Source organism: Mustela putorius, unplaced genomic scaffold (assembly GCF_011764305.1).
Source record: "Mustela putorius furo isolate JIRA1106 unplaced genomic scaffold, ASM1176430v1.1 tig00000450_pilon_pilon_pilon, whole genome shotgun sequence".
Taxonomy (NCBI): Eukaryota; Metazoa; Chordata; class Mammalia; order Carnivora; family Mustelidae; genus Mustela; species Mustela putorius.
In genome coordinates, this window is record NW_025421385.1 from 8,688,836 (window position 1) to 8,708,894 (window position 20,059).

The 20,059-nt window shown below is 50.6% G+C and overlaps 1 protein-coding gene across 1 annotated transcript in view; it reads left to right on the forward strand.

Annotated features, from left to right (window-relative positions):
• Nucleotides 1-20,059, forward strand: part of EZR (ezrin) — a 48,779-nt gene that overhangs the window by 26,669 nt on the left and 2,051 nt on the right. The window contains exons 4-12 of the mRNA XM_045080099.1: nt 2,260-2,355; nt 3,141-3,415; nt 4,044-4,127; nt 5,043-5,189; nt 11,900-11,996; nt 17,002-17,165; nt 17,482-17,612; nt 18,225-18,385; nt 18,760-18,852. Coding sequence (XP_044936034.1) covers nt 2,260-2,355; nt 3,141-3,415; nt 4,044-4,127; nt 5,043-5,189; nt 11,900-11,996; nt 17,002-17,165; nt 17,482-17,612; nt 18,225-18,385; nt 18,760-18,852 — 1,248 coding nt within the window. The remainder of the gene's footprint in view (nt 1-2,259; nt 2,356-3,140; nt 3,416-4,043; nt 4,128-5,042; nt 5,190-11,899; nt 11,997-17,001; nt 17,166-17,481; nt 17,613-18,224; nt 18,386-18,759; nt 18,853-20,059) is intronic.

Sequence of the window (20,059 nt, forward strand, 5' to 3'; positions counted from 1 at the left end):
TGCGGTAACTGACCCAGCTCCGCCCCAGTGCTCTTGGCTTATCCACGCCTTGAATCTCGTCCAGGGATCCCATGGAGGGCCTAGCAGTGCCTCTCCGCTACCAAAGTTCGTGAGGTAGCGAGAAGGGTGTGACTCAGTGTGCCCATTGTTTCCACCATCAGCCGCCACTTGACTAAGCTAAGTAGACCTGTCCCTGCATTTTCCTTTCCAAAATTGCCATTTAAAACACCACTGAGGCAGAGATAAAGAAATAGACCCCACCTCTGTTCATATTCTGCTTCCATGGTGTATATCAGCTTTAGGGTGAGCTGAGGACATTAGAGGGAATGGTGAGGTGCTTTTTCCCAGGAATACTGGATTTCCCTTGTAAGGAGGGCTTTAGCATTGGTTTTTAGAAGGGACTGAAGGAAAGCAGGTTAAATTCATTTGTGCCGTTTGGGGGAAGCCATTGGAATAGAAGTAAGGCTTTGAAACATGCTGCAGGCAGTTATCCTGTAAGGAGATAAAGATGCCACAGAGACACTTGGCAGATCAGGGTGCCTAGGGACAGGCTTTTCACTGAGTGAGTGAGAGCCCTGGGTCGTGACCACGGTGTTGCTCCACATAGCAGAGGGAGAAGAAGCGTCTGCACTGTGGCCATGGAAATGAGCGAGAGTCTAACTGGGATGGGGAGGGAAGTCAAGCAGATAGGAAATCATTTCAGCCGGTTAGGACCCAGGCTAAGGCTACAGTTCAGTGGATGGAATATAGGACTAGATTGCTTATGTATATGGGGCTTTCTTGTGCAATTTTGAAACAATGCAAAGAGTAAGGCAGGGCAGGTTTTATATCCAAATGTTGAGATGGAGATTTATAGGGAGTGAGAAATTTGCAAGATTTGGTAAAGAAAACCTGGTCTTCATATCAGCTATTCTAAAAAGACATAGCAGGGTTCACAGCAGAGTCCAAGTTCTTCCACATTATCCTATGATGGAACCCTGCCTCCCCTCTTTGGTGTATGGTGAACAGACTCCTGGAGCTCCAGCAAGCATCTGGTCCCCCAGTGGATGAGGAGACAGGCTTAGAGCAGGAGTTTATTTGGAATTTCAGACTTTATTTTAACCAAGTATTTCAGATAGCTGATTTGTCATTTCTCATGTGTTCAGACCTCTTACCCTTTAAATGTGATAGAAGCCATGTATTTGAAAAATGGTAACCTTTTTATAAAGGCTTAGCATTGTATGTCATGGGACTAAAACTGCAGCAGAGCTCTGGGACTTGGTTGTGGTGATGTTGCATAAGTGTCCCCAGCAGCTCGCTTTTCTGTTTCTGAGACACAAGTAGAACCAATGTGGGATTAGGTCTGTAACAGCCCATAGGAGACTTCCTCTGGTACTAGAGAATCTTATTTATTTTAAAGATTTATTCATTTAGAGAGAAAGCATGCACACGTCTACCTGACAGGGGGCAGTGGGGAGGGTGGGGGGGATGGAGACTCTCAGACTGATCTCCTGCTAAGCACAGAGCCCAGGGTGGCCTTAAGAGCCTGACCCAAACTAAAATCAAGGACGCCCAACCAGCTGAGCCACCCAGGTGACCCTGAGGAGAATTTTAAAATACAAAATCCTTGCTATGGCCTAGGGTTGGGTTCTACCTTCCTGTATCAGAGTTTCAAATTTCTGGAGGTTGGAAGAATTGCAGTCACCCCTTGGCATGTGTGAAGCGTAACTCCCCTGTCTCCCCGTTTCCCTGGCAGCTCACACCGCCTGTCTCCCACCTTGCCAGGGACTGCTGTTTCCCTCTTCCTAGTTAAGCAGAGGCCTAGGCTAAATGACTGAGAAGCAGGGACGGGCAACCAGCGAGACTTGAGGGTTGCTTTGCTTCACTTGGTTGACATGCAACACCTTTTCTGTGTGGGCACTCCTGACAGGAGACCTTCACACCTGGGACACAAACTTCCTGGTGTCCCCTGGGTGGTGCCTGATGGTGTGCTTACTCTAACTCAGCTGGGTGTCTCTGCTCAGGAAAGTTAATGGAGTACAGAGGAGTAAGCATGAGAAATTACAAGATTAAAAAGACTGAGATTTAAAAATCCTGAATCCTCTCAAGTGCATGTTAAAAATAAATTGTTCCCAGCATTGGGGGGAATAGCCTCTGCTAGTAACAGATTGGGTTTCCTGTCAGGTTGGTGTAGGAGAGGCATGCAGGGTGCTTCTGAGCGGCCAGCACCTCGCTCTCCCCGTCTGCTTCAGCTCCTGCCCCCCTGTCTCTCTCGCACAGGTGGTTAAGACCATCGGCCTTCGGGAAGTGTGGTACTTTGGCCTCCAGTATGTGGATAATAAAGGATTTCCTACCTGGTTGAAACTTGATAAAAAGGTAAGTCAGAGTTAACTATTTACAGGCTGTTGGATTGTTGGTCTGCTCTGTTAACTTTGAAACTGGAGCACCTCACTCTTCTGTTGTTCGCTCTTGTTATTTGTATAAAAGTTTTTACAGAAAAAAAAGCTTGCAGGTTTCCAGTAAGTGGGGGATATTGGTTAGAAACTAGATTTGGCATTTCTCCTTCCTGCTCACTCATATGATGGTTAATTGTGTACCTTTTAGTTGACCTTAGTTTCTTTTTCCCCAGTGAGACTGTTAATCTTATAAACCATGAATCATTCACTGTTTTGTAAGAACCTGTTACTGCTTTGTTTGAACCTGTGATAGATTATCTTCCAACTCCAAAGACTAAATAATTCCATTATCTAAAGAAAACCAATAAGCTTAAATGTGTTTTCTCCACACAATTTGAAAATGCCCCTTTTCCCAAACCTGTGTCTTCCTCCAATATTACTATAGTAAGTCTGGGGGCATTTAGGGGTTGAAAGGAGGGAATGTGAGTCGTTTTTAAATATAAGTTACATGTCCCACGGCTTGACTGGCCATGGAACAGATGCCAGGTTCACAGGTCCCTAGGCAGGCTGCTTCTAAATTTGAGTTCTCTGGAATTGGGACCATCTCCCCAGAAGTTAGGAGCCAGCACTCGGTGGCTCGGTGGGTCACCGTTTGCCTGCTGCTGGACTTCAGCTAAGGAGGGCAGTAGGACTTCAGCTGGCCTTTTTTTGTCATATGTGCTAAAAGGTAACTTTGGAGTAAATGTTATCTTCCTGGGCCTGCAGGTGTCAGCACAGGAGTTGAGAAAGGAGAATCCTCTCCAGTTCAAGTTCCGGGCCAAGTTCTACCCCGAAGATGTGTCTGAGGAGCTCATCCAGGACATCACACAGAAGCTTTTCTTCCTCCAAGTGAAGGAGGGAATTCTCAGCGATGAGATTTACTGCCCTCCTGAGACGGCGGTGCTCCTGGGCTCCTATGCAGTGCAGGCCAAGTTTGGAGACTATAATAAAGAAACACATAAGTCTGGGTACCTCAGCTCTGAGCGGCTGATCCCCCAAAGGTGAGCAAGGGATGTCCGGGCCTGGATGAGAGCAGTGGTTGCATCCTTGAAGGGCATAGGTGGTGTGTGTTAGTAGAAGCGGTCAGCAAGCACAAGGGTAGGTAGGTGCTGCTCGAGGCGGGGACTGTAGCACTTTCTAATCTGTGTGCTTCGGCACGTGCCCTGGCCTTCAGTAGGCACTGACCTACCATAGCCTTCCCATCAGGCACCGATATGCCTGTATAGAGTCTGTCGTAAAGAACATAGCAGGAAAGGGGACGGAAGAGCAGCTGTGTTATATACGTAATCACATTTCTTAGCTTTCCTTGGTGTATAATGATTTGGCCGCATTAAATCTGTTTTTATTCACTAATGGTCACATAAATTAAACCCATCTTGGAAGAAGAGTCCCCTTAAAATATAAAATACCTTTTAAAAATTTTTCCAGCAAGACTAGATATGTCTTATTCTAGATCCTAATTCTCAAATTGTGAGTTGTCCAAAATGCTGCATATTAGGAAGTAGAATCACTCTTTGTGGTGGTTTTATTTGAAAGAAAACTCAAGGTTTTTAGGTGGGTGGTGGCCTGCTGCTTGCCTCTTCTGCTGGCCATTTGTGGTGACTGTCCTGTGCCTTCTTTGCAATTCAGAGTCATGGACCAGCACAAGCTCACCAGGGACCAGTGGGAGGACCGGATCCAGGTGTGGCACGCCGAGCACCGAGGGATGCTCAAGTGAGTGCTGGCTGGCTGGCTGGCTCCTGCCTCTCCAGAGGGTTGCCTTGGCATTGAGGCCAGATAGGGTCCTCGGGGTGGTTGGCTTCTGGAGCCACTGCCATGGGCTTTAGCCCCAGTGTGGCAGAGCAGTGAAAGGGAATAGTTGCTCGGAAGAGTTTTCTTAAAGCCAGGTGTACGTTCCTGGGGGTAAGAAGCAGTTTAAGCCTCAGGAGCTAAAGCCTCCCTTGCTTTTTCTAGAGGAGAGAAGGTCTTGCGTCTGAAGTAATTCTGTTTTAGTCAGGCGGCAGGGGCATTGTTCACAATGGGAAAAAATCGATCCCAAGTGAAAACACTTGCTATTAAAGAAGCAGGAAGGAAGCGTGAAGGAGGAACGATGTGACCTGTGGCTGTTGGGTGTGAGAAATGGCCAGATTCTCTGTTGGCCTAGACCCCTCAGCTGGGGCATCAGCAGCAGCAGTTCCGCGCATTTTCCCCAGCCTCAGCAGTTCTTCTACAGTTTAGCATCCTTAGGCTCTCGTCTGTCCCGAGCACCTTTTGGGGAAGGAAAGCGCTCAAGGCCTAAGTGGTGGCTGCTGATGACATGGACAGTGGGAGTTCCTGCAGCAGCCTGTGGGCAGACTGTGTCCTGGGAAAGACTGCTTCCAGGACAGTCTGGAAGGAAAATCGGAGTCCAGAGAAACCAGCGTGAGTCAGCTCAGCTCTCAGCAGGTCTGAAGTACATCAGTGGTCAGGGCCCAGGAACTCTCAGGGTCTGGTTGTGAATGGCCACCAGAGGAACAGCAGCGAAGCCAGCGGTTGGCCAACATACCAGAGCTGCCTGTGGGGCCGTATCCTTTGGGGCCACCAGAGTGGTTTTGCGGTTCAGGATCCAGCAGCACGAATAACCGTGTCCCTGTTTGTTCTCCCTGCTAGAGACAGTGCCATGCTGGAGTATCTGAAGATTGCTCAGGACCTGGAAATGTATGGAATCAACTATTTTGAGATAAAAAATAAAAAAGGAACAGACCTTTGGCTTGGAGTTGATGCCCTTGGACTAAATATTTATGAGAAAGATGATAAGTAAGTCGAACTTTATAATTTGTGTCAGTGGGTGAGGTGTTGGGGTTGGAAACGAGAGAAACGGCAACTGTCGACACAGTTTATTTGTAAGTATTTCCCTGGTGGTTTATCAGTCCAGTGTGTGAATCTTTAAGGGCTTTTCGACTGTAAAGTGGCCACATTGTGTCAGAGGTTGGCCCAAGGTGTGCACTGTTCTCTCCTGTCACCATAGCCTGTCCACCAGCACGGTGCCAAGTGCTGACCCACGACCCCACAGAGCGGAGCTGCAGGAAGGCCTCCCCTGGCCTCCCACTGAGGTCCTGCCACCAACCACCGTGGGCACTGGCACACCACAGATACCACCCAGGCAGTCCTCGCCAGGCTGGTGGCTTAAAGTTTGTGCTAATCCAACCAAGAATAGTTACAGTGCTATCAGAGCCCTTAAGATGAATCTGTAAACAGTGGTTTATGTACAGACAATTTAGCTAAATCCTCTGACCCTATGAGAGGTGTCTAATGGCCACAGGTTAGTTGTGTGTGTGCTGAGTAAGGTCTGCGGGAACAGTAGAGAGCAAGCCAGGCCCTCCCTTCTGGCTGCTTTCGGCTGTCCCTGTGCTTACAAACGCTGTGAGTGTGCCTGTTCGCTGCCGGCGAGCTAGATGCACAGGGAACAGATCATTCTCGTTTGGTGAGAGCAAGTTTTCCATGGTGGTTCCTGTGCCTTTGAGTGTTGGGTCTCCTACATATCCTCCCCCTCCCCTCCTTTCCGATGTGCTCTCAGACCTGCAAGAACCCTCTCTCTGGCCTTCCCAAAGGGGGTGCCCCTACTTGGCAGCAGACGCTGTCACACGAACAGTCTGCCTTCAGTCTCAGTCACATGTCTTCTTGGCAGAACCCAGAGTACAGACACCTTTCACTTGGGTGGGACAGGGGCTGGTGTCAGGCCTTCCTAGACCCTCTAGTTAGGGCCAGAATTGGGTGGGAGAGAATCTCTCTCCTGGAAGACCTGGTCCTAGTCAGGGAAGACTGCAGAGAATCCCAGGCACTCCTCTGAGAACCTAGTCGTGAGTGTCAAGGATTCTTGGTTTGCTATTTCCCTGTGTGAGCTGCACCCAGTGTTGTAGAGAAGCACGAACAATTGGGGAGACTCAGGAAACCAGCCCCTGGTCCTCCCAGAGGCCCCTCTGTCAGAGCCCAGTGACTGGTCAGCAGGCTGTGCCTAAAGTGAGAATGCGGTACCCTCGTGGGAATAGACGTGGGAAACTGCCTCTGTCTCAGAACTCCGTTCTTGAATGACCGGATTTTGTAACATGGCTGTGGCCAGAGCTGTCTAAACAGGTTTTTCCAGCTACGGGAAACAGCCATAGCCAGGAACTTGCTGATGTCAGTTTGTAACTATCACCAGCCCACATAAATGTTAATTTTTTCCAAGTGAAAATTTGAGTGCTGTGGTCCATTCAGTCTCTTCCTGCTATCTTCCTATTTCCCCAGTTTGCCAGTGAAACTGGTAGTCTTCTCAAAGGGGTCTTCTCCCCCAAGAAAACACTGGGGCATAGGGTTTTCCTGCCTCACTTCCTGCCTCCTCCCCGCCCCTGAAGGCATCCTTCTTTTCAGTTAGGAAGAAAGACTTGACCACACATTCAGTCAGTAGGCCTGAGTTCTCCTTTCTAGCAAATATTGACCACTTCGTCACCAGTGTAAGCAGGAGGTGGACTCGAGTATGAGGAGAGCTGGGGTGACTCCGAGCTGTGTTGAGTGTTGGACACGGCCCTCAGCAGAGCATTTGTGGAATGTTGTTCAAGGGAGAAATTGGATCTATTGAGTGAGTAAGTTGGGCGATAAGGGACTTAGCGCACCTGCGAATAAACAAATGGACCTTTATTATTCTGTTTCAGAATCAAATATATCCTCGTTGGGAAAGATCTCTTGAGGTCCCTTTTCACAGGATACATAGCTAGTGAGTGGGAGCACGTGGGAATGAAAACATTTGTCTTTTTCTGTCTATAATCCCGTAGATGAGAAAAGGAGGAAGCTTAGAGGGGGAGGAAATAGGCAGACCCCTTCCCTGTGCGCCATCATCAGCTTAGAAACAGAGCGTTCAGATTAGCTGTGTTACTTGGCATCATCATATCAAAACCAACAAAGACAAAACAGTGAGAGGAACCCGCCCTTGTCCCCAAGTTCTTCAGACCTGTGAGAGCACTCCTTCCCTCCTAGGGCTCACACCTCCCACACTGCTGAGTCCCCCAGTCTTCCTGGTCCTCCCGGAGGCTGGAGCCTGGGACAGGGTGGCGCACTCGGGCTCCAGCAGGTAACCTGACGTGCCCTTGAAGGGAGAAGATAACTGGAGAAGGCTGCAGACAAGCTGGGGCCAGAGCAAGGGCCAGTGTCTTTTTCCCTTGAATTCCTCACTCAAGAGTTGAAAATCACCTCCTCTGATTACAGTTGTAGCTTTACTACATATGTAATAAGCCAGTCAGGATGGTGGCTGTTAGAGAACTCTGTATAGCACAGTAGTGGTAATGGGAGGTACGTACTCTGACATACGTGTAGTATATATAGTATCACATGTGTCTGGTAGATACTTGAACATCACATAAGCCAGTCATTTTCTTTTTTTTCTAAGATTTTATGTACTTGACAGAGTAGGCGCACGAGCCAGGGAAGCAGCACATAGAGAAGCAGACTCCCCACTGAGCAGGGAACCCAGTGGGGACCATGACCTGAGCAGAAGGCAGATGCTTAACTGACTGAGCCACCCAGGCGTCTCAATAAGCCAGTCGTTTAAAGTCACTGCTTCTAGTTTCTGAGGTCACACTCCTGGGCAGAATGCACCTTCCGGCGGCCTCCCTTGTGCGTGTGACCACGCCGTGCCGGAGCAGAGTTAGTGGTTACCGAGCTGGACGAGAGGGGAGCAGAAGACAGTCTTTCGGTTCGTATGAGTTTTCTTGTATCAGATACGCCAGGACCACCCTTGTCCATTCCTTCTCTCTTTTCTGACCTTTGTGACCCTAACTTGAATGTGAAACAGAATTTTCAAAAACCAAAAAAAAACCCCTCCTAGTCTCTTACAGAGACTGTGTCAGAGACTCCGTAGTCCACCGAGAGTAGGAACTTCAGAAGTTCACCTCGGACTGGCAGAGAAGAGTTTGGCCTCTGCGTGTTTGGGTGTGCGTGAGGCGGGGGAGCAGCCTTGTGCTGGGCTCAACGCGGCCAGCAGCAGGCAGGAGGGGCGAGTTCCTTGAGAGGCTGCCTTGCAGAGCCGTGGACTCCGACAAGTGTCTTTGCTTCTGTTGAATGGTGTAGGCAGAGCCATCTGCTTGGCCCACAGAGAGCTCTACCCCATACCTTTTTTTGGGGGGGGGGGTTGAAAAATTTCAAAAGATTCTATCCTTGGCGTTTTGCTACTTTTTTCGTCTCTCCCCTGTTGCATGTCGCTATATCCTCTGGCCCTCTCTTTCAGACCGGTTTCAAAATAAATTGCAGACATCTGTATACTGTCCCCAAAATGCATATTATTTGCAAGGGCTCAGTATACCTTGTTTGTCTTTGGATGTAAAATTTAAGTACAGTGAAGTGCATACTTTGTTCAGTGTTCTCTTGCTGAGTGTAGATAGACACAGCCTGCAACATGCAGACTCTGGTCAAGATCTTAAAGAACATTATCGTCACCCCCAGCTGCAAACGTTGAATTTAAATTTTTAGCAGCCATGTATTTTTTCACTTTGAAATCATTTCAGACTTTTAAAATGTTCCAGAAGTATTAAGTACAGAGAATTCCCATCTGTCCTACACCCAACTTGGGTCTGTGTAATGTTTTCTCATAGTTAGAGTTGAGTTTTCCTGTTCGGGCCAGAGGCCCAACAGGAGTCTGCTGTTCGCTCCCAGGGCCCCTCCTAAGGCCGTATGTGATACCAGAACATCTTACTCCGGGTGGTGCTAACTTTGGTTGCTGGTCAAGGCGCTCTCCACTAGACTGCTTTGTGCAGTTCCTGTCTTTGCCTTTGTAGTCGATAAGTGTATTTAGGTATTATTATTTTTTAATTTAATTTTATTTTTTCAGTGTTCCAAGATTCATTATGTAACACACCCAGTGTCCATGCAGTACATGCCCTCCTTAATACCCACCCCCAGACTCACCCCTCCCTTCAGCCCCTCCCCCCCAGAGCCCTCAGTTTGTTTCTCAGTCCACAGTCTCTCAGGCTTCGTCCCCTCCTCTGATTCCAATTCACTTTTCTTTTACTTCTAATGTTCTCCAGGTTATTCCTTATGCTCCACAAGTAAGTGAAACCATATGATAATCGACTCTTTCTGTTTAACTTCGATAAGTGTATTTAAAGAGACACTCTGAAGCTGTGGAAATATCCTAGTTCTCACATCCATTCAGCAGTCTTACATAAAACAATTACTACTGTGGTTTTTGAGAAGCGGTGATTTAAAAAAAAAAATCTATTTTACATGTATCCATCTACTGAACACAGCCAATTTCTCTTTATTCAGTTATTTAGATCAGCATGGACTGATGGATACTTTATTCTATGGGCTATAATCTATTACTTTTATTATTTTGTTCAAATTTTTGAGTTTGCCTTGAGGGTCCCTCTCAAGTTGGATCCTAAGCCCTTTTGCTATGATCCCATTATTTTTTGAGCACTTCTTTACTGGAATCCACTGTTTCTCTAAAGAGCTCTGGTCCCATTTATTGGAGAATCCCACTTTTTAAAAAAATATGTGGCCTTTGGTCCTGCGTTCATGCTTCTGAATGGCTCTAAATTGTCGTCTGAGCCTCCTGGTGTTTTGAGAGTTGGGGATCAGCTGTGCTGGCGACTGCAGAGCCAAGAAGTGAGTAGCAAAGTGCCCTTGTGCTGTGGGGGGCAGGTGCCGGAAGCAGCGAGCAGACAGCCACCTGCTGTCGCTCTCCCAGCTGTTCCACGTGGGGACCCGGGGTAAAGGCGAGAGGCATTAGGGGCACCTGAGTTCCTTTCCAGTGCCCAGAGGCCTGCAAACACAGTGGCCTCTGATCAGTGGCAAAGCAAACTCCATGCCTGTTTGGCTGTGAAGCATGTTGGCCACATGTGTCTCAGCAGGCATTGGTGACCCTGACCCTGTAGGACAGAGCCGTAGAGGCTCATGCCAGAAAGGATTGGCACTTAAAACCACAACCCGGCCGGTGCCATGGCATCGTTCCCCGGGGATGCAGAACTACTGTGTCCTCGAAGAGCCGCCTGTGGGGTTTGGCCTTCAGAAGCCACCCTCCCTACTTGACCTGGCTTGGGTTGTCACAGTAAGACCTATGCTGCCCATCAGTTTTTAATTAAATATGTTGGTAGGGCAGGAGGTTCTGCTTATTTTCTAAATTTAAAGTTTTTATGGTCTGTGGGAAGGGTTAGGTTTTGATGGCAGTGGCTTTGAGTAATGGCTTGAGGGTCTGTCATTACTTCTAGAATGGTGTCCGTGAGTAAATTTTGGAGGTGTAGGAGATGAAGAACCCGGTGGGAGTTGTAAAGTTAAGTAGAGCAGTGTGGTCTTGAAATTACAGGGTGAACTTTCTTGGGGATGCCAAAGAGCCAGAGTTTCAGCCAGTAGTGGGCAGGACCGGGGCTTTCCTCAGGGGCGAGTAGTCCTAGTGTTGTCTCAGCAGTCAGAGGATGACACAGGAGGGTCTCTGGCCAGCCAGGGGAGCAGGCCACACAGCACTGAATGAGACCCAGAAGAGTGGAATCCATACCAAGCCCTCCGCTCCTCAAGGACATCGAACAGTTGCAAATATATGCACACCCAGTATCAGGACATCTAAATACAGTAAACGGACCCTAGCAGATGTGAGGGGGAAGTAGACTATAGTAGATAGGAGGAGAGGACTGTATTCCCCCACTGCCAGCAGTGGACAGATCAGCCCAGCAGAAAATGAGCATGGCAGGTGCTAGACGGAACCACACCAGGGGCTTTTCTGTTTCTGTTGGTGAGCCCCCGCTCTGACTAGAGCATGCCTGGAATACCTAAGACATGATCTTTGCATCGGAAAGCTTACCTGCCTGGTCTTCAAAGAGCAAATAAGAGAGAGAACAAAGTGAACAGTTCGTGTAGCAAAAGAGATGCGGGTTGAGAAGGGACAAGGCTATCGAAGGAGGCTGAGCTGTTCTGGAGGGTGCAGGTTTGTGGTGGGGAGGGAGGAGGAGAGAGCTCTTCAGGCAGGGAGGGCCTGTGAGAATCGGGGTGTCAGGAAGCTGAGGCCAGGTTAGAAGGCTGTTGGATGCTAAGTTGAGGGCCCTGGGTTTCATCTTTTGGAACCTAGGAAGGGGACTGGCACTTTGGAAGAGGGGAATAGGTCGACTACAAGGGAAATGAGTCAGACTAATGACTAGAAGTGGAGTTCTGGGGACAAGGAACCAGTTAGGCTCTAGGAGATGGCTGTGTGAGCTGTCGCAGGGTAAAGGGGTGTGCTGGCTCAGGGATTGGAGTTGACTTTGAGATTACTGGCTGAGGTGGACTAGACACAGGGAGATGCCCAGGGTTGTGAAGACTTAGTATAAATGAACTTGTGGAGATTGCCTCGAGCTTGGACCTGACCTTACCAAGCATAGGTAGGACCTCTGGTAATGATGTATATTATATATATTGTGCTTCCTGGGCTACCTTTATATTTTTTCAAATTAAAATAAAAATATTAAGAACAGCTTTGCAATCCAAGCACAAATCTAACTATCCCCCCCCCTTTTTTTTAACCTCAGGTTGACCCCAAAGATTGGCTTTCCATGGAGTGAAATCAGGAACATCTCATTCAATGACAAAAAGTTTGTCATTAAGCCCATCGACAAGAAGGCACCTGTAAGTTTTTGTGGATTCCAGGCGAGGACTTAGAGTTTCTCATTCTTAACAGCCAGATGTGTTTTCAGGAGAACAGATTTCTCTGTATGACAAACACTTGTGTGCGTGCTTGGGCTTGGGTGGGGGGGCGGTTTGTTAAAGGAATTGTCAGCAGGTTACACTGAAGGTCAAAGACCCCCTGAAGCAGAGGTACATGCTGGCCCAGGTGTCCCTCAATCACTAGCTGACTGTCCCCTGAGCTTTCAAGTGGTATTCATTCCTTATGAAGGAAAGGGCAGTTCTGAGTCATTGACCTTCGCCAGATGATAAGCATCTCCTGAAATGCTGCATTTCTAGGCTTCTGAAATGTTGGTTTTCCGGTGGAAAACCAGCCTGCCTCTAGAGGGTGTACTGGGGGGGTGGGGGGCTCACACCTGTCTCCCTGGAAGCTAGTTGGGGCACTCATGATTGCTACAAGCCTCAAGGGCCAGCATTAGCTTTCAGAGCTGTCTGCAGCTTACCCATGTTAGGAAAAGTCAGACCTGTCTCTGGAGCATTCCTGGTCCACGTGGTCCTTTGTGCCTCACCTCCTTTCTCTTCCTCAAACGCGCACGCCTGCTTTCCTCTGACCCCCTTCCGGCCCCCCAGCCCCCTTTCCGCAGGCGCCTTCTCCTTGCAGGGAGGTAGCTGCTCCCAGTGCGGCTGGTGGGGGAGTCGGCCTGGGAGGGCTTTGCTGGAAACGAGATTTCAGTTCCTGGAGTTTGAAGAATATGGACTGTGAACCAGTAAAGGCAAGCAAAGACTGGAGTGTTACAGAAATTACATTTCAGTTTTATGTATTCTGCTGACGGCTCAGAAAATCTGAGACATGCAGGCGTACATTACATACCCACTGTAGTGTGACGGAATGGGTGAGGATTTCATCTTCTAATCAGAAATCTGATCCTTTAAAAAAAAATGGCTTTTGAAGAATTCTCTCTTCCTCCTTAGACTGCTGCGATTTTTCCCAGAATCATAGATTGGAGAGGACTTGATGTCTTGGTTACAGTGTGGGGCTTAGAGAGGCCAGGCATGGGCTGTGGTCCAGACCGGGGCCGTCTGGAGCCTTCTGGGGCTGGGATCTGCAGGGTGATGGATACCCCGTGTGGAACAGCGAGGGGCTTTATTGTCCAACTGCTACTCCCCACAGGCCGCTTAGTCCAACGTAAGTGAAAACCAGAACTCCTGAAGCGGTTCATGAAAGTATTTTCTCCTTTATTGAAAACGTTTCCTGCTGTTTGTAAACTCTTGACTCCTGCTCCATGGGTAGTTGCGTAGTTGCTGACAGTTAAAGCAGCATTTAATACAGACTCTCCAGCTCCGTGGAAACAGGCCGCATTCACATTCAGCACCATAGCCCGGGGGTCATCGTGTACCCATGTTAACGTGGGCCATGAGATCAAGGCAGTCAGAACGAGAAGATCCTGAGGGCCGTGGCTTGGCTGCTGTCTGCTCACAGGGTAGTGCTCGTTTTTTGGAACTTTTTTTAGACATGTGACAAGCTAGCAGACTGGACTGGACTGGGCTATTTAAAGATTAAGTTGCGTGTGTGTTTTGGCATAAGTTTAACTTATGAAAAGCTGCAGAGTGTTTCCTAATCTTGAAATTCTAAGCAAAAGCAATTGTAATGCTTCTGGTTGAATTAGTTGAGCATACTTTTACTATATACTAGTTTTATGTGGAGCCGTTGATTAAAGAAAAAACAAGGAGAGAGAAGCTTGTGTCGGTTGTGTACTGTGAGTCAGGGCCGTGTTCTAGGACTGTGTGCACAGCAGCAACGGAGCGGGCTTCCTGCCCTCGTGGAGCCTGCCTGCTGCTCGGAGAGGTGCGTGAGCACAGGGAAGGAGCTTTCTGGCCGGGAATCCCGTGGTGCAGCTGTGTCTTACCACCGATGAGGATGAGATGGGGGCAGGGTTGGGGGCCAGTGTGGCTATTCCAGATGGTTGGGTCGGGAAGGCCTGACCAAGGCTGCAGACTCGACACTGTCAGACTTCTTTCATGAGGGTGGGGATTCCACAGGAGAAGATGGTTTAGGGAACAAGTCCCAGTTCGCCTGTGCACCTCACCAGCCTCGCCCTGCTTCCTTCTTCTGCGGCACTGCCTGCCTTCAGCCCCTGCACTTGGGGCAGCAGAACATCGCATTTCCAAGTTTAAACTTGCCCTGGAAAATGGACAGGGAAACCCCAGAGGTTCGAGTTGACTCATGGGTGAGGCTCGGGATTCCTTTTCTCAAGCTGACTTGGTGGGGCACCCCTGGTCCCGGGCAGTTTCCATAGCAAGCTCACAACTGAGCCATTGTCCTGTCACGCTCCCAATGACCAGGCATTTCCTGTAGAAATGCCAGTTTCTCCTCCTGCCAGCTTGGATACTGCAGAGATGGGACCTGAAACATGGTGAATGTTCAAAGCCTGCCCGGTAGTCCTGTGTGGGGCCAAAACCAGCTCTGTCTCCTTCAGAAAAGGCCTTTTGTTCCTGTGGTCTCATGGAAGAGGGAGAAGGCTCTTGGGCAGCTACCTGTTCAACGGCTTGTGAAAACTGCCCTTTGCCTGGGAGCAGCTCTGCCCTCAGCCAAGGGGGAGCCCTGGGCTCGGGCCTTCTGGGGGAGTGTTCTAGAGGCTTCTGAGCTGGTGTTCAACAATTTTATGGCTACTTTTCTTTCTTCTCTTGTATTGTTAGGGATTTGGATTTATTTCCTTGAGCTTTCCTTTTGCCTCAAGTTTGTTTTTAGGATGCCTCTCTCTGCCAGAGTTTAAAAAGCTGCCCACATTTCATCAGTGTTGTGGTTTTGCATTAGGAAGCGTGGGCTCGTTACTTGAATTTGGAAATCCTTAAATAAATACTGGTTTCAGTTTTTGTTTTTAACTTGAATCCAAAAACTAGCCTCCTTCAAAGGCAGCCCAGGAAGTGTCCTCTGTCTCCTGCTCTCGCTGTCCCCAGCCCTGTGCAGGCCTTGTCTTGGCAGTGATGCTACTTGCAGTGTCTGTCCTTTGATGGTTTTTAACTGACCTTGTTCTGAGAAGGAGTTGGTGCTAATCAGTGTTCCTTTGCAATACCAAGGGGCATTGCAAAGGTCATCACCTGCCTGGGGAGCATGTCTGTGTGGCCATCACAGAGGTAGGGACGATGCTTCTCTCAACTCTGCAGACTCTGCACATGCTCCTTGGAAACCCGATGACTTGATAACAAGTGTGCCAAAGCACCATCCAGGAACTCTGGGCTCTCAGGGTCAACAGTACAGCCTTTCCAGCGTTTCTGGAACTGACAAAAAAACCGAGAAGCTATGTCGGGCCTTTTGGGATGTGTTGGTTAGCTCCCTGGTGTGTCCCTCCCTTCTGGTTTCAGAAGTCACTGTGGAACACATCACACTGTTCCTTGTTTCAGCCACCGTTCCCCATTCCAGAGGTCACCATCTGGATGCTAGCAGCCCCGAGCTGAGAAGAGAAAGGGGGAAAGAAGAGTAAGCAGACTGGCATTTTAAAATGACTTTTTTTTTTTTTTTAAAGATTTTCTTTCTTTATTTGAGAGAAAGAGTGAGAGAGAGTATGAGAGGGGAGAGAGATCAGAGGGAGAAGTAGACTGCCCATGGAGCTGGGAGCCCGGTGCGGGACTCGATCCCGGGACTCCAGGATCATGACCTGAGCTGAAGGCACTTTCTTAACCAACTGAGCCACCCAGGCACCCTTTAAAATAACTTTTTTTTTTAACAAGAGTTTCTAAACCTTCTTCCCCCCCATCCCCTGCATTAATGGCAGCAGTAGCAAGAACTAGGAGGCAGGGTCGTGTGCCATGCCTGTCCCACATCGCAGACTTCTGCAGTCATAGTCCTGTTGTTCTCAGATACCTCATTATGTTCTTTCCAAGAAGGCTCTTCCCCTAGCAGTTCCGTCAGGCGGGCAGCGGTCCGTGAGCGAGCCTCTGCGTACCAGGCACCCCCCGTCCTGCCCGAGCCCATTCTAAGTCCTGACAAACAGTATCTGGGCTAATCCTCTGAACAGTCTTGTTAGGTTACTGTCCACCCCACCACGCAGCTCGAGGTGTCCGGACTCAGAGGAAGTGAGTCACTCGAGGTCCCAGGCTCTGACGTGGCATGCTGTGTAAACGCCAGCACCCAGTAAATCCAGGCCATTGGTTGGGTTCCCAGGGATATGGGGGGGGATGACCCAGCCCTGCTGTCGGGGGAGCTGCCCAACCAATGGAAGACAGAGACCAAAACAAGTCAGTTCGGGGAAGTGCTCGCGCCCCCACCGAGCGCACGGCCGCAGGAGGTGTGCCAGTCAACCCGGGAGGAGGGCTCTACGGACAGGAAATGACGCCTCCGTGCCGTCTCCGCAGGGCCGGTGTCCTTGGGTCTGTGGGGCTGGACGGGACAGCCCGAGTAGCAGGGCTGCTGGGAGCAAGTAAATTTGTGGGCACGAAGGTGCAGTTTTAGGTGAGCAGAAGGCAGCATGGGGCTGCCGGGCCCGAGCTCTCCACCCGTGCCCGGCCCTGGCATCTGTACCTGGGCTGGAGCTAGCCGGGCTGGCATCAGGCGTCATGTAGTGACCCTACGGATGCACTGGGGGCCGCGTGGGGGCCAAGGGTTAAGGCTGAGGAGACCAGACACTCCAGTGGAAGTTGCTGCGTTGCAGGCAGGACGGGGGGATGGTGGCTGAAGACGGGGTGACTCTGGGCCTCGGTCCCGGTTCTCCCAAGGCCATGAGAACTCTTGCCCTGGAGAGGCCTCACCGCCCAGCCAGAGAGGCGGCTTCAGGGTGTGTGTGCATGCACAGCCACAAGGACACACAGTTGCTCTCTTTGTCCCAGAGAATCCAAATCCCACGGCACCAGGAACTTTCTGTCCGGTCACTTGGAGTCAGTGACTTTTCCTTGAAGTCCCTTTCTGGCCCCATACTCTGCTACGTTTGTCCTTTTGGAAAAGGTCATCTAGAACTTCGTGAAGTCGGGTTTGGCGGGAGAAAGCCAGAGTCCGCCTTGTTCTCTTGTGCAGGACTTTGTGTTCTACGCCCCCCGCCTGCGCATTAACAAGCGGATCCTCCAGCTCTGCATGGGGAACCACGAGCTGTACATGCGTCGCAGGAAGCCTGACACCATCGAGGTGCAGCAGATGAAGGCCCAGGCCCGGGAGGAGAAGCACCAGAAGCAGCTGGAGCGGTGAGCAGGGCAGAGGCCAGCAGGACATCCGGGCCCGTCAGGCAGCATCTGTGGGGCCCACACGGCTCCCCTTCAGAGGAGCCAGGGGAGCATCACCTAGCAGACACTGGGGGAGCATCAGGGGACCGGGGCCTTCGGGAGTTACTGTGTGGGTCTGAGGGTCCACCCCAGGAGCTGCCTTGCTGGGCCAGGCAGTGGCAGAGCCCAGGAGGGGAGTGCCCAGTGTTGCTGCTGCTGCCTCCTGGGGCCTGGACTGTGTTGACAGGGCAGGTGCCTGCCAGCATCTAAACCTTCCTGTGCCCCCCGCCCCCAACAGGCAGCAGCTGGAAACCGAGAAGAAGAGGAGAGAGACTGTGGAGAGAGAGAAGGAGCAGATGATGCGGGAGAAGGAGGAGCTGATGCTTAGGCTGCAGGACTACGAGCAGAAAACCAAGAAGGCAGAGAAAGGTGGGTTTGTACCCAGTGCTCGTGTGTGCAGGGGTGCGCTCCGCAGCGAGGGCAGAGGGGCCGTCAGCACGCCCACAGCCAGCAAGGTCTCAGTTAACACAGCACCCACCGTAGAGGCTTGAGGCTGAGAGCTGACCATGGGTGTTTGGATTAGAAGATAATCTTTTGATTATCTTGATACATTCCACTCTGTGCTGAATGCTTTATGCATATTATCTTTTTTAATGTTCCCTCCTTTCTTTGAGGTTAGTACTGAGTTCTCCCCATTTTCCTGATGACAGTGGTAAGGTTTACCAGGTAAATTAATTTGCCTAACGTCAACAGCGTGAGTGCCCGAACCATGCTACATTGCCCCCTATCTTACAAACTAAGACCTGAGAGAGTGGTGTGGTTTCTCTGTGTCCGCCAGTTTACCCCAGCCCCAGCCAGGGGAGGGGGAACCCTCCCTAGCAGTTCCTAACTGCCCCAAGTATGGTGTGTGCGCAGTAGGGAACGCACCCCACTATACAGAGGCTCCCCCTTTCAGTGTGTCATAGCTTGTAGTATGAGTCTCACCCTGGACCCCGTGCCATGCGTCCAGGCTGGGAATTCAGGGGCCCGTGCTTTCTCCAGAACTGTCAGACCAGATTCAGAGAGCCCTGCAGCTGGAGGAGGAGAGGAAGCGTGCCCAGGAGGAGGCCGAGCGCCTGGAGGCTGACCGCGTGGCCGCTCTGCGGGCCAAGGAGGAGCTGGAGAGGCAGGCAGCAGATCAGATAAAGAGCCAGGAGCAGCTGGTAGGAGCTCCCTGAGTTTCACGATGCTGAATTATGGAGAGGCTGCCTCTGGGGATGAAAAAGTGACACCTGCCTTAACAACTGTGCCTGGCGCTGTAAAGTGATCACCTGGAGAGAGGAAAGCCCGTTGGGAGGGGCTGTGCTGGGGCGTGGGCCTCAGGTGGCCATGGTGCAGTGGTCGGGGCGAGGTGGGGGTCGGTGGGCAGATGTGGTCTGGGCGAGGCATGGCCTTGAGGACGGTCGGCTGCCATGAGCACTGCTGACCAGGGAGGAGGTGGGGACAAGGCCAGTCACCAAAATATGAGGCTGTCCATTTGCAAGAGGGCTCTCCCCAAAGACCCCAGAAATAATTTCAGCTGCATGCCCTCCTCCAGGCCGCAGAGCTGGCAGAGTACACCGCCAAGATTGCCCTCTTGGAGGAGGCGCGGCGGCGCAAGGAGGACGAGGTCGAGGAGTGGCAGCACAGGGTGAGTCTGCGCGCCGCACTCTGGGCAGGCCCTGCTGGGCAGCCGGGAGACGGCCTGGGGCCAGGCTGGGGGCTTGCAGAGAAAGGCTCGGGATGTCTTGCAGCACTCTGCCAATCCTAGCTGTGCTGCTTAGGCCGAAATCCCCATAGGAATGGGCCTGCCCTATGCACTGGGGAGTCCGCTGTTGGATTAGCAGGAAACAAGGAGTCTCTTGTTGATTTCCACCTACTTTGTTCTGGCCACCCCAGACTGTTGACCCCCATCAGGCAGCCCCCATCGGGAGCTAGCTTCAAATCTGGTCATGTGGGCACTCCTGGCAACAGGCCACAGCACCTCAAACAAGACTTCCTGCCTCTCCTGACCACTGGTGTATACAGCATGGCACCATGGAAGGATCTGGATTTGGAAGTCTCGAGATGGGTGCAAGGGTCCCAACTCTGCTGTTACTCACCGTGTGATGGAGCAAGTGGCCTGACCTTTCTGAGCCTCCATTTCCTTGCTACAGATGGGGAGTAATAGCCAGCCTGTAAGGTTGCCCTGAGGATCACCCCACAGAGAGGGTGAATAAATCGTAGCTGTAATAGGAAGAACTGTGTTCCATTACAGTGTCCAGAGCCTTTCTCTCCAGCCGAGCCCCCATGTACCGGGCAACCATGGCCCCCCAGGGGAGCTTGGGATATGTCCAGCATAGACCTCTGCGAACTGGGGCAGCTCCCCACCCCTGCCCTCCCACCTGTTCTTGCCCGTGCTTCCCCATCTGCACTGACCCCTCCTGGGGACACCCGGTGCCTCTCCTCACCACTCGTACGCCCCGCCCCTTGAACGTAGGCTGCGTGCAAAAGACCGGTCCTTAGGTTTTTAGTAAAAGTGTTCACTGAGAAAAGCTGGTTGCAGAATAGCTTCAAACTAAGCTCATCTCCCAGGCTGGAGTGGCAGTGAGGTGGGCATAACTGGGGATGTGTATCCAAGAGAAGTTACTGGAAGGTTTAGGGATAGGTAGGAAAGTGCTTGAGTATTGTGCCCACAGACAGTGAGGAGCTTGGTAAATAGTGGCCACACAAGGAAAGAGAATAAAGCTGCACTCTAAAATGGGAGAGTGGCATTTTCTAGTGGCTGGAGGATCTTTGTTTCTTTAATAGTTTCCCTCCTTTTTTCAAAAACACAATGAACATATATTAGAATTAGACACAGGGAAAATGTTACGGTT